Source organism: Sinohyriopsis cumingii, chromosome 9, assembly GCF_028554795.1.
Source record: "Sinohyriopsis cumingii isolate HCF-2022 chromosome 9, ASM2855479v2, whole genome shotgun sequence".
NCBI classification, from domain to species: Eukaryota; Metazoa; Mollusca; class Bivalvia; order Unionida; family Unionidae; genus Sinohyriopsis; species Sinohyriopsis cumingii.
In genome coordinates this window covers 28,759,611-28,774,098 of record NC_142969.1, presented here as the reverse complement: position 1 = coordinate 28,774,098, position 14,488 = coordinate 28,759,611, and the positions used below count along the sequence as shown (strand labels likewise).

The 14,488-nt window shown below is 34.6% G+C and overlaps 1 protein-coding gene across 4 annotated transcripts in view; it reads right to left on the bottom strand.

The window, feature by feature from the left end:
• Positions 1-4,370: 4,370 nt before the first annotated feature.
• The window catches only part of LOC149791458 (coadhesin-like), a 41,243-nt gene continuing 31,125 nt past the window's right edge, over positions 4,371-14,488 (bottom strand). For all 4 annotated transcript variants that reach the window (XM_089969993.1, XM_089969992.1, XM_089969994.1 and 1 more), the window contains 2 exons: positions 9,455-9,590; positions 4,371-4,602 (listed from right to left, as the gene is read on the bottom strand). In XM_089969993.1, coding sequence (XP_089826119.1) covers positions 4,425-4,602; positions 9,455-9,590 — 314 coding nt within the window. In that variant the 3' untranslated portion in view covers positions 4,371-4,424. The remainder of the gene's footprint in view (positions 4,603-9,454; positions 9,591-14,488) is intronic.

Sequence of the window (14,488 nt, the reverse complement as noted above, 5' to 3'; positions counted from 1 at the left end):
ATCGTTATTGCTAATAATGCTCCCAGCGAATTTACTAAAAACGATTTTCAAAGCAAGTATAGGTCAAATAGGAATACCTGTGATGTGTTTTTATAAACAAACGTGACCAATCACAATAATGTAACTGTAGAAGTCACTACACGAGAGCTCAATTATGTCAAGAGGGTGATTCAATTTCCATTTTCTTTACAGCTAGAAACGTTATTGCAGATATGAATTTGCTGACATCTACTCAAAGGAATACATCTGACTGAAATATAACTCAATTTACCTGTTCGAAATAAATGAATGTTTACGGTGCCAAAATGTTCATTTCTCTTGTAAGATGGGTGAAATAAAATTTCAGGTAATCAGAAGGATGTTCATGCTTAAATGTGTTGAAACATACTAGAATGTGCTTGGTTAAAGGTAAATGGCTAAAGACAAAATTATTTAGTCAACTGTATTATCTCCTTAATCATGAGACAAAGCTGTGCAAATGAATAATATAAATAATTTGTGTGTGTGTATATATATATATATATATATATATATATATATATATATATATATATATATATATATATATATATATATATATATATATATATATATAACATGTTGTGCGTATCTAGCTTTATACTTGTCCAGTCATGTTTAAGATTACTAGCGTGCTCACTTTGCGAGTTCTATGATCTTAAGTCTTAAGCTTTGGTGAATTAATAAATATTAATGCTGAAAAAGCATGTGTTATTCACAAAATAGATGCTGATGATTTATTAACTAGTCAACTTATTAGAAAACGCTGACAAGTGGTACCTAAACATGATATTTTAACGATATGCGTAGCCAGGAGTGAAAATATATAGTTTTTGGTACCTAAATATATCAGACAGTTCCTATTTATTTGTTCTAGCTCAAACAGTACTCGATTTTTCGTTCCATGTATAACTTTTGTAGGTACATTCAATCACGCGTAGCATGGCATGATGGGAAATTTTATATTTTCAAATGTGAAAATTAAGTATATGTTTCACATGTAAAAATATATGGATATATTATTCATATGAGAAAATATAGGAATGAAAAGATATGAAAATTATTTTGTCAATAAGTCACAATATTTCACTCTCAATTATATAATGAAAATGGATATCTGCTCTCATTCCAGACATGCATACTAATACAGCTGAAACAGAACAGTTCAGTCAAACAGTTTATGACGAATATTATGATTTCCTTCTGAATGGCACAATGCTGTATATAACAACTTCACAAATAAGACATATCCAAATCATACAAATGTAATTGCCTTGCAAAATCTGCTTTGTATATAAATCTGTTACCTAAAAATTAACAAATTGCCGAAATACTATACGGAACTTCTTCCTACAATGCAATTTTCTTAACACTCTGCTAGCCTACCATAGGTCGCACGCTAGCTAGGTGCGTGTAGGAATAGCATGTACAAGCATGTTGTGAAGTAACAAAATAATATGGTAAAATATATTTAAAAAATGTATTCAAAATTTGTGTGGTTTAGTTGGTTTTGCTGCTAAACTCTAAGCCAGTATGACATCCACTTTTACTTTGTAAATATTGGTTTGAATACTCACTACCTGCGTATATGCTACAAGTGCTAAATATCATACTTATTAAGATAAGGTGGATGGAATAATTTGTTATGCTTAAGTGTATATTATTCAGTTAAAGAATGTCATCATCATATCGCATTGTTTAGCTACACGTATTTATGGTTAGTGATACCCATTGCAGACATCTGTTCGTTTCAGAATTGCTGAAGTATTCCAGCAATGGTACGCTTTTTTGTCTGTATTTTATTTGTATCGTGGAACGTGTAAATACTTCTTTGTGCTCTAACACACTGTGTATGATTACCCAATTGACCCATATTGGAGCGAAAAGCTTCCCGTCACTCTTCTCAAATTCAGCACAAATAATCGTTGGAGCGTTAAGAATAACTGATGTGTGGATACCCAACATTGTTTAATAGCATTATCCGTTGAGGGATACATGTTTGTAATTCACCAGAAATACTTTAGTCAAAATCGTTATTGATGTGCAAATGATTTCGTACTTGAACATCCTATTTCTTTAAATACTTTGCTGATCGACAGAGCTGCAATGTCAACAATATGTTTAATGAGCTGCCTCAATGGCGATTAATTGAAACAATTGAAGAAATGAAGTAGAAAAGAACTTGAACTTGAATTTGAACTTCTAGATGAAGCCTTATTTATGATATAATACCTTGATTCATATTATAACTTAACGGTTCTCATGATAAGAACAAGAAACAACGAAAACAGTATAATATTGACCAGTGACTTTGAACTTGAGGATAAGACTGCAAATGTGCAATGAGACATAAATTTGCAATAATAAATCAGCATACCAAGCCTCATCCAAAAAAATGAAACAGACGTGAATAAAATTTAAAATATTGACTATCTGGCTTGAACCTGAAGATATAACCCCAACAATGAGATGCGTGACTTAGCTTCCAGTAATGACGTATGCATATGTTATCTATTGATTACAAACAACTTTAGCGGAAAAAAGCCGAACTAAAATTATTATGAAAATTGTAACATATTATGTCGTCACAATGACCTTAAAGACAGCGGTACATGACACGCATTTAAGTGAAGATGTATAAGAAGTGAATTAAAATTCAGCCATGCTGTAGCTTGTAATCGGCAAGCAACCCTGGTGATACCTAATCCTGAACTATCACGTTATTGCAATGTAAATCAATATTCGATGAATAAACTTAAAATACCTCAGCTTCTTCCCCTAGTCGAATTAATGATGAGCATTATACTGATTTATACATTATGCTATCGGCATGCCGTTATGTACATATGCAGGTACATTTTGCAATTAATAAACTCACTGTGCTGTATCACGTGGGACTGATGCTTTCTGCCTTTCATCATTCAACTATGTCTATGAGCTATACGTTTTCGGTGAGAGGACAGGACATAGAGAAAAACCCGTCCTACTCCTTCATATAGAATTTTAAGTTTAATTTGACTCTATTATATATAAATCTATATAAAAAGTTTAAACACTTTTCAATGTTTGCTTCATACAAAAGGAAAATGGGTCTCCACTTTCGATAAATGTTTAAAATCCTGTGATCGTAAATAGTAAAATATCCAATTGGTTTACTATGACCCGTGATATTAGACATGGTATTCGTATTCCCAGTATACTTTTGTCGTGTGTACTTTGCTTTTGGAATATATAATTATGTCAAATTCCATTATAAAACGTATTAAGGTTAACAACACTAAATATGTATTATCACACTATCGTTGATTCTTAATTCATCCCAAAAGCATTACAACTTCTTTAGATATATAATAGGTATTTTCTAAGATCTCCAGCTCTGCATTTACACATAAAAGGCTAAAGCAGTATATATTGTTAAAATGAATAACACTATATATACGTTGCGTTCAGAATAGTATTTAAGTTAGAACATATATTGTCGTACTACATGGCATAATATTCTCCATAAATATGAAGGAAATATCAGACCTTAATACAACATACCAAGTTACTCATTTAAGGTATTGGACGACTCAAGGATTCTGCATAGTGTAAACAGTCTTGCGATTATTGGAATAGTCACTATTGTAAATCGCCTTGCGTTTCTTAAGATTTTCTTTCTGCTAATATGCTCAAAAGATCCGTGGAATATATACTAGATAAACTAAAGCATGTTTAAGAATTATGTTTAAAAACAATATATATCGGGAATGAATGTAAAATGGGCATAAAAACAACATGGATAAGTACTCATACCTAGAAAGCTACTGATAACAGTAATAGGCTGAGTCTCAATATGTTTGTATCTGTCAAGTGTGTTGTAATTGCAATGGATATATTATATAAAGGAAACACCTCTGCAACTATGTTCAACATTGTCTAAACTTTAATAAAGTTATATCTTCCATAGCTTTTCCTCTTGAAGCTGCACAAGAAGTGTAGGGGCAAGCGTCTATATTTTCTTCTCATTCTTAGAAACGCTTTGAGGGTATTATATACACCACAGTTTCCTTTTACACATCAGGGACAAATAAATCATCATTTTCCTTGGGCGTGGTGTGCTTCGTGTACAAATTGTCTTAGATTGTATGTTCCTCTAGCGATAATACCAAAATTGCTGTATACATATATCGATTATGGCTACTTTTGTTTAAAACAAAGAATATGCCTTTATGCAACAAATACATTACATTGTAGATATCGGGATCTCCTACTTTGTTTAAATGTAGTGGTTTATTTTGATCAAAATAAAGAAAATAAACTACCATATATCATCATTATACCACGATCTACGACTTAGACAAGAAGCCCCATTAAGATGTTCATTATTTATTGTTATTGAACCAAGACACCAGTTTTGAGCTCAGTCACAACATAGAACATGCAACACCAACATCTTCATTATGCCCACAGTTATGTTCTCCTACTGGAGTCCTGTGACCGCAGTCGAATAAGTTATTCTCGTATCCATAGCACGTAAGATCATCAAGCCAAATAGAACCACTTCCATCTGGCACATATTCACTTGACACTACCCGTCCATTCCTACAATTTCAAAACAAAACTTAAATCAATGCAACATTAATATACCATTCAAATAGCACGTACATCATTGTAGTAGTAACTCTCTAACTTGAGCGACTTCACCATCAGTATACTACAAGAGATCTATATATTTCTATCAATATATCAGATTCTTTGACACTTAAAATCATGGTTTTAATTTCAGCTGTGATATCATATTAGCAGTCGAATATCCTCCATTACATTTAAGCACACTGAACCAGATAACAGTGATAATTGTTGTAAAGCATGGCCAATTTCTGCTCTAAGCATTAAAAATCATCCGTCTATTACATAATTGACATCAGTGTAACTGCTTCTGAATTATATACACATAAAAGGACATTAAATCTCCATAATAAAATATAACAAATAAAAACCATGATACTAGTAGTAGTAGTGGTGGTGCGGTGGTAGTAGTAGTAGTTGTAGTAGCAGTGGTGCTAGTAGTATTATTGGTAATTTAGTTTTGTCTTAATTTGACTTTTTTGGCATCCCGCTACAAGTCGCGTGATATATTTCCTTTACTGTCCGTCTCTATGCATAACTTTAATGGGATAGATACTTAGTACATATTGTAATTGTGATTTTGGATGGCGGTTGTTCTCACAATGTATGGCTTCACTAGTTTGCTTTAAACCTTTAATAAAGCCAAAACAATTTATTTTAGCCGCATATACAACGCACATTTGCTGGGATCACATTACGTTTGCTTAATTTTGGTTAACAGCTGCTACTATAACAACAACACAAATATATTTGCAGTTTGAACATTGTGATACTGTTTCCCATCTGCTATCTTTATTTCATCACTTAATACTGTGTAATTTTTAAATGTTACTGTAATGTATTCATGTTTCTTCATGGTTGTTGTGATGTGTTTCTTTTTTGTCAGTTGTTATTCCACTGATAAAGGACTTGAGTTGCTCCACGCGTTAAGAAATTAGCGGACTTTCATGAAATGGCTGATTTCATCATGATTAGAGATTAAATGAACATACATGGTTGCATGCAACCGTGACATTCATATACGCGACACGGTTGCGTTTAATACATGTTATATGCGCATGGATATTTTCTGAAAATTAAAACGTATATAATTTCATTTTGACTCGGGCCATATTAATCATATCTAAATGGTAGGATGCTGAATTTGATGTTAGGGAGGTAATTATTTATTTTTAACATGCAACTTTTTCTGCGATGAGGCACTATAAAATACACAAAATCTACTCATATAAGACGTGAAAATGCGTAGGAGGACAAGCAAGACATGCCCTCACAAAAGGATATACTATCCTTCTCCTCATACAATCATTTAAGTCTTTATATAAGGATGTATCTGGACAGAACTTATGAAACTCGTTAAGTGATTACTAATCATGACATTTACTGCGGGCAACAAATGTTACATTACCCACATCTCCGATTGTGTTGTCCCCAATAAAACACAGCAATTACTTTAAATGTTAAACAAAATCTCTGTAAAATACAATGAAACAAATTAAAGTACAAATGCATTATTCACTTTGCAACAATACATGCACCGATCTCCGGAAAGACTGCTGTAGTTCTTGAATCCATTTTTAAATAGGTTTCCATCTTCAACTCTGCAGTCAAACATGATGGCCACAGTGGTGACACTTCTGCGACCGATCGTCAGTATATGAAGTATATCAGTACATGTATATACACAATATCTATATTCCAATATCAATTATAAAACATGAACGTCCCAATACAAATGATAATTATCACTGATTCAGATATGCTTTCTATCATATCGTCTACCCATCTTTGCTAGCCAAGGTTCAATATCCCTATCTACACCTTGGCAGATCGAACAGCTATATCGGTGCTTTGTCGTAGTGACATCTATTGGATTTCATGTTTAACCTTCCTTAGTGTGTAATGCCAACTAATCAATAGCGTAGTGCATTGTACACTGGCCGAAAACAGTTGTGGCAATTGACCTAAAAAGGATGCTTTGTAAGTTTAACATCGAAAGTATGACTATGTACCGGAGGGAAGCCATTACATGTTTATTTGAGTGAATGATATTTGTTCAAACATGGCCCGGCACTGCAAATGTGCTTATTTATCAGTCCATTCAAGTTGTGTGCTCCCATTGTCTTGATCACGTAGGAACAGTGTTCAAAGTTGGACAATTTAATTTTGATTGGATGCGGTGGCTTGCATTCACAGACCTGAAGCACAGAAATATCTACTCCATATGCTAAGGTGTAGATAGGGTTATCGGAACCTTGTCTAGCGAAGATGATCGGCCACCTCAAGCGGAAAAAGGTGAAGTACTGATTTTTCTCAAGTTCAAGTTTATACATTTATGAATAAACTATACCTTGCAAGAGGTTATTCTATAAATACTTTGCTCACTGTCACTGTATATTAACTTAGAATAACCATAGCATCTTTCCATTTAGAAAAGTAATCGCCGATTATTAGGATGTAACCGTTGCGCTTTTCACTCTCTTAATGGACTAGATATGTTATACTCTACAATGGACAGCCAGCGCCTAGAAACTGGTCTTTTCGTTTGGCCAGGACATTCTCGCTAGGAACACATTTCACATGATACGACCAACATACATGGCCGTAGGCCAATAATACTGTATGATAACGTTCCATAAAAGTTGTCCCAGCCTCAGATACGATTGTCTGGGTAATGCTTATGTACTAGTTCGTGCAACTGACTAGTCACAAATGCCTGTCTATTATTTTGCGTAGTATTCTTTTGAAGCAACACATATTAATAAAGATCCAAACAGTTGGGTATACATTTCACGGTAAGAATTATGACCAGAGTCGTGTATGTGCTATTAATAGTGATTTTGAGATTTGTCAAGACTTTAATATTGGACATCCTTGAAAATCTTCTGCTAAATTTCCGAAACCCATCTCAGACTCTTAGTACGACAAGAAGCTGAATTCGATATTCATTTGTATGGCTTGTTTTTCATTCCGTACTGCCTATATGAGTTGTCATTATCGAATCAGCATCTGCATGTTGACAGCAAAGACTGTGACAGACTTTTAAAAAATAGATAAATACGTCCATATATTGACTGATCGCCCCTCCGGTTCAGAATGAATATAACCTAGAAGTGTAGCTTTGCCAATACATATGCTGCTAAAATGGCATTTTCAGGTCCTTAAACGCTTGATTACATTAATATATCCAGATAATGACATGTCCCTTCTCTGCAGCAAGATATTGCCACCTTCGACAAATATGGATTGAAGTGTTTCAGATGCCATTGAAGGTTCTTGTTTGCTGTCAAGGTCAAAGAGCCATATATTGCATAGCATCTTCTGTGGACGCCAGGCATAGTTCCCTTAGCAACAAGGCGATGATGATATCCGTACAAAACTTGCAGTAAGCAGGGGCGCATAAAGGAATATTGCGGAATAGTTAGGGCACTTGTTGTGCAGAAAATTTTGTCATTGAACAATCTGTGCACTCATTTTCCACTTACCAATAAACAGACCATAGGTTGAGGTCAGAGGAGAGAGATGCTCCGACCAGTCGATGAAGCGAGTCATCAATGCGGAGTAAAGAGTAGCTTTTTGTCGTAGCTGATGAGCCTTAAATTCAACTCGTAAACATAAATGACGTTTTTAAGCAAGATCTCGATAATCATGTTATATAATATCAGATAGTCAACTACAATTTTAATCTCTTAATATTCCCAAGAAAAGTAATGGGATTAGTCGACGAATATTTTTTATGGAATTCAAACATTCCAATAAACATGCATCTTTTGAAGTGTTAAAAGAAACGTCGAACTGCGTTACTTAAGTAAAGTTTCCAATCTTATCTCAAAAGATTAGAAACTACAGCTTTTCTATGAAAAGGGCTTAATTAGCATTTATGCGTTCCGTTCAAAAACGAGCAGCATTCATTTTCTTCACATATAATCTTAGAATGTAATCTTAGCAAACAAAGTATGTATGAAACGATATTAAAGTGAAACAAGATAAAACTTTACCAAGGCTGTATGTCTGGAAGTTAGTATCTCCAGTTTGTGTGTGAAGATCTATACTAAAGGTATCCGATGAAAAAATGTAGAATATACGTTTGAACATGTAACGGTACTCAACTCAATAATGCATATACTGTTATAAATTAACAATTTAAAAACAAAACATTCCAAAGAAAAGCAAACATGAGTTACAAGATACAGCATGAAAGGAAAAGACGATACAATCTTTAACATTTACAGAACGCAAAATATAAACATTTATGATATATGATTCTTAAAATATATGTTCATACTTTATGACGTAAACCGCTTTCCAAGATTTTTTTTTTTTTTTGGGGGGGGGGACAGTCATAAATTCCTTAATTGAATTTATGCATAAAAAAAATCAAACGTTCTGTATGAGAGGGTGGAAATCGATTCACTCGACCAGAATGTTTCCCTCTGGTTGTTGTTCTCAATTGTGTCGATATTTATATTGTCGGATGTATGCGTGAGTGAAGTATGCGTGTCATATACGAGATCTGCACATTATCGCCTCGTCTTTTCGAATTGTTCAAGAGGATGGATACCGCTTTAAAATAATAGACTTAATGCTTCCAAGCTTGTGGAGTTTAATCTCCACGTGTATTGCCAGTTATAACAAACACGTTGATTGCTACAATATCTCAAGTCAGAATGTTGGATCCTCCACTCGAAAACGGATCACTACAAGACAGCTTTGGTTGTTTTGTATGCCCCTACAATAGGATCAACACGAAAATGACAAATCATTGTAAAACAAAATTTCTGAAAGTCGTAGTAATGATCTGAAGGAGTGCTTTTTTGGTACTTACGTAAAACCGAGCATCCTGCAAGCTACCTTTGCATCTAGATCATCAAAGTCATCGTCACAAACGGTGCCCCAAGCGTTGTTATAAACCACTTCAAGACGACCAGACACGAGACGAGCATTGGAACGCTCAATAGTTGCTAAAAGATATATATATATATATATATATATATATATATATATATATATATATATATATATATATATATATATATATATATATATATATATATATATATATATATATATATATATATACATATATGTGTGGTTCGTTGGTTGAATGTGTTATACGATAAAATAGTTTGTAGCTGTATGGTTCATCACTAGCAAGTAATAATGGTACGAAAATATCACGATGATCTTTCTCTCTCTCTCTCTCTCTCTCTCTCTCTCTCTCTCTCTATTTTGGTAGCTTAAAATTAGATAGTTGCAGAGACAGGTTTATTTTATCAGTGCGGTCAGCCTTTTTGTTACATTTAATACAGATATGGCTTGATAATCAAAAGTATAACGTGATAGGTACACAACAAGTGATGTTTGATGAGAATATTGGCCAATATTGGGTTTTCCAACTTCTTATTATGCAGTGGCTGAATTATTGGTAATAAATAGGAGACAATGATAGAGTTTTAACTATTTTTAATTATTTCGATATTTTTCATGGCAAAGTCTATTGCCATGATTTTGGCCGAAAAAATAGATGCACCATCGGACAAGTGAACTTTGCTAGTGTCATTTCCAGAAGCCTTTTCCTCATTCTTTGAGCCGTCGATGCAACTCGTGCATAGGTTTTATATTTGGAGAAAGGTTCTGTATAAGTGGAAGGAGTTGTTTAGATTTTGTTGCCTTAATGCCGCGTAAAAATTGTGTTGGGTTATTTAAGAAGTCAGGGATGTATTACAGAAACAAAAGACCTCGGAATTTACAAAGGTCAATGGTTAAAAGATAATCCCAAAGGTAGATATGGCAATTTATGTTGCTTGGTATAATATTTTGCATTTGGATTGTAAAACAGACGCAAAACCTGGGTACGATGGGTTGGTTCTTAATTTTATATGTAGATGATGTTTCTTTACGTTGCGATAGAGATGGTTCATTCGCTTCGGTTAAATTCTTTCACATGAGGATGACCTAAATGCTCCCAAAACATGTCGTCCTGCGTGATGTTGAACTATTATAAGCATCTTTAAGTATGACTTTCTAAGTGAACCATGAACAGCACAAATATCGTCCAGTTTGGATCTAATTTAGATTGTATCTAGTCGAAGAATGAATTTTCTATCAGCACCCCAGTCATTGTCCATTACTACTTTAAGCAAATCAAGATCATTTGAGCATTTAGCTTTCAACTTAGTTGTGTATTGAATGAATGTGAGTTATGACGAAGACGAAAACTATTTTTCCTCAATAACTGGCATAAATTGTCTGTCCAGCTTGAGTTTAGGATCATGCTGTCATTTTAGAATTTGAAACCATTATCAGTGGCCCATATCGGACATCTAGTTTACATTTTGTTGCCTTTGTCTTTCAATAGTATGCATGCATTTCGATCAATAGTATATTAAGAAATTGACAACGTATAAAGTGCAATGTAGTCCAGGAGCCAAACGCTTGGTAATTATATTATATTAATTGTGATGTGAATAACAAAGAAAATATTGCATTCGGGCACATCCATGTTAGAGAAAGAGAGAGAGAGAACGATAGAGAGAGACAATGAGAGAGAGAGAGAGAGAGAGAGAGAGAGAGAGAGAGAGAGAGAGAGTTGATACCCTTCGTACCATGAATTCCCTATTTGAACGAAAGCTTCATATAAAAGTGGTAGATGGACTTTTATCCCCTTTTTGTATAGGCCATTCATTACTCCGAAATTCCATGTTGCGTCATAGGCTTTTTCCAAATCGAACAAATTAGGTACAAAATGTTCTTCATTATGAGTTAAAAGCACGGATGATGTAGTAATTAAGTTAGACCTCAAGCAAGGGAAATCTTCTATATGCTTATTTATCAGGACGAAGAACGGGATAAAATATCTAGTGCCTTTGTCTAGAACCACCTTGTGTACACATAGCAGTATCTACTGCATCTATGTCCTCAAATTCACTAAACCTAGTATGTAGCAGTATAACGTTGAGACACCTCGTGTTCAGACGCCCCATGCTGAGTTATTTTTCTTTATGTTTGCTTATACATGTGTTGAGGCACTGTTGAATGATATATCTGTAGGTATTGTGCTTTTAAGAGGCTTATAATGTGGATTATTAGAACATATTGGTAAATGGGGTAGACTTGTAAGTTTGTACATCCTTTGCCATATTTGGTTTTACTAGATACGGTTAGGCCATGAAGGTAGGCTCTTTATTATACCATCTTTCTGGCCTTTGGAAAGGGAATCTTTGAGGTTTATTTCACCCCTCGAGTTCTTTCTCCATGTTCCAAGTTTCACAGCCCATGAATTTCGCATTGAAATGCGCCATTGTTTGCACAATGTTGTATGGCTTTACTCTACTTGGACCAACTGTTTTCGTTGTGAAAGTAATGGTAACACATGAAACTTAGAAATGGATTTGGCATGTATGCTCAACTTAGACCTGCAACAATCCAACTTTTACTACAATGGGTAGTGTTGATGTATATAGAGACAAAATGTGTTAACAGATAAAATTTCTCTTCGGCAGAGGATATTGTTATTCCACCACAAAACACAAAACATTCCACCAGAAACAGAAAACAAAAAGGCAACGATATATTATTGACTCAAACATGAATGGACATTTACAAGCAAGAGATTTACAAAATATACGAAAGAGAGAAGATAAAATTGATAAATTATCTTAGGATTGATATACTACATTTTTGCTGTGTGTTGTGAGCCCAACAATGTATATGAGAATGATCAAAGAGGGGATTAATGTTCGTATCGCACACAGAGCCAAAATTTTCTGTCCCAAATCTAGTTCGTGGACAAAGAACGAAAATTTACATACGAAGTCATATCTCTTCACAGTTATGCACGGAGGCAGAAACGGAAATATGTCAAGAGAAATGTAATGTGGTATAATGAACAAGGGTTAACATTATAATAATAATAATAATAATAATAATATCAGCAAACACTTTTGGAATAATTATTCAGGTAGATAGCATTAAAAAAAACCTCCCGCATCTGTCAAACTAATTATAGGCAATAATTTTGATAAGATCGTCTTGTGATGGTTAGTCGTTTTTATTTATGCCGAACTCCTGCGCCTACAATAGTGGTAGCTCGTGTCCTTCCTTATCGTGGGATGAAGAATTAGATAGAACCTGAAATGCAGTATCGGATTCATATAATGATTTGTTTCCTGTATTTATAATTGCCCCTTTCATCCAGCTAGTGCTCTTAAAGACGTGTAACAACCTGACTCTTTGCCATGCAGCTGGTAATATATTTGACATACAGTCGAGCCATACTTACGTTTACATACGACCAGTACATTCCGCTCTGTTCTTTAATATGAACTTGCCACAGTTCATATTGAATCGGGGGATTATTTAGAGGTATCCCTGTTGTATTTAATAATGCTTAAGTACGGTTATGCTCCGGCCTAAAATAAATCACAAATATGTCCCCAACTGTATGATCCCCTGCTGGTTTTGGGTGTAGACTATTTCAAATAATTCCACCTACATATCGTATGAGGAGATTGAACTGAGGCTACCCGTTTTGGCGCTGATTACTTTCCGTATCGTTCGACTACTTCACTTTCAGCTTGACAGATATTCAGAAAGACCTTGTCTGATTAATCGGCTAGTTACGACAAGCTTACAGGGAGTTCAGGTACGTTTCAATGACCTACATATTTTTCGTTCATCACATCATTTGTAATCAACGCAACACAGTTGTGTTCTTCAAACTTTTAAAAGAACGTTGGGCGGTGGCAAGGGTCAATTGAGAATACTTGCTGGAGTAAGATACCCTACATTGAAATCTAACAGAAAACAAGTTGCGTCACTTATTCGGAATCTATAATCACTGAAACCACAAAAAATCCTTAAAACCGAAAATGTACTAATGGAATCTGGAAATATGTTGATCAGTAAAAGTTGCTACCTAGTACTGGTATGAAGCGTAAAAATGTATCTATCAAACAATCAAATCTGGTCTGACTTTACCCCTTTCCGAATGGAAGATTTTATATACTGATTTCAAACACTCGTACAGAGCAACTATCAAAGATTAAGTGGCATTGCATTGATCACTTACCGGACACAGAAACCTCAATCATGCATTATTAACATCGACCAATATCCATACTATGACAGTGTCGACTGGCAGTGGAATACATCCACGACGAGTATATAGTCTTCCACCATGTGCCACAGGAGTATTTCGATGAGAAAATGCTGAAGAACGTGAATAATGAAGCGACCGAGAAAATATTGGATGTTTTGAGGCAAAACAGTCTGTGTAACAAATCTAGAACAAATGTTTATACATTTGTATGTGTTACTTTGTTTCTTTAGAAAGATGGTTCGTACCTGGACTATGACTGTGCTCTAGCTATTTGCGGTTGCAAAGATTCTTCGTATATAACAGGAAAGCTAAAACGTATGAAACATTAGGGCATAATATTTGTCGACTGAATCGGCAAAGCTCTATCGTGATCTACTTCATTAGAAACACTTCTAGAGATACCCATCAAAGTCTTGCAACCTAAATGTCTAACCTCAGGCAGTTTCACGGGATAGAGGGATTTAAATATCTGTATTGATCTGGCATGCTGGAAGTAAGATTGTCCTTTTATGTTCCTCACCAACACGTTCATAGTGACGGAGCTTCGTGTGATAAACGAACTGTTGCTAAAAGTCATTGATCCAATGCGCAATCTGGTATTAACACTTTGTACGGCAGCCTCCGAAACAGCAGACTATAAGCTGAGGTAAACGAACCATATGCAGTTTCGTAAACGAATAGATTGACCTCTAGTTCGTAATGTCGAGCATATAATATGGTTTTCAGGCCTACAAGTATGAAAGCTTGTATGAACCTAAA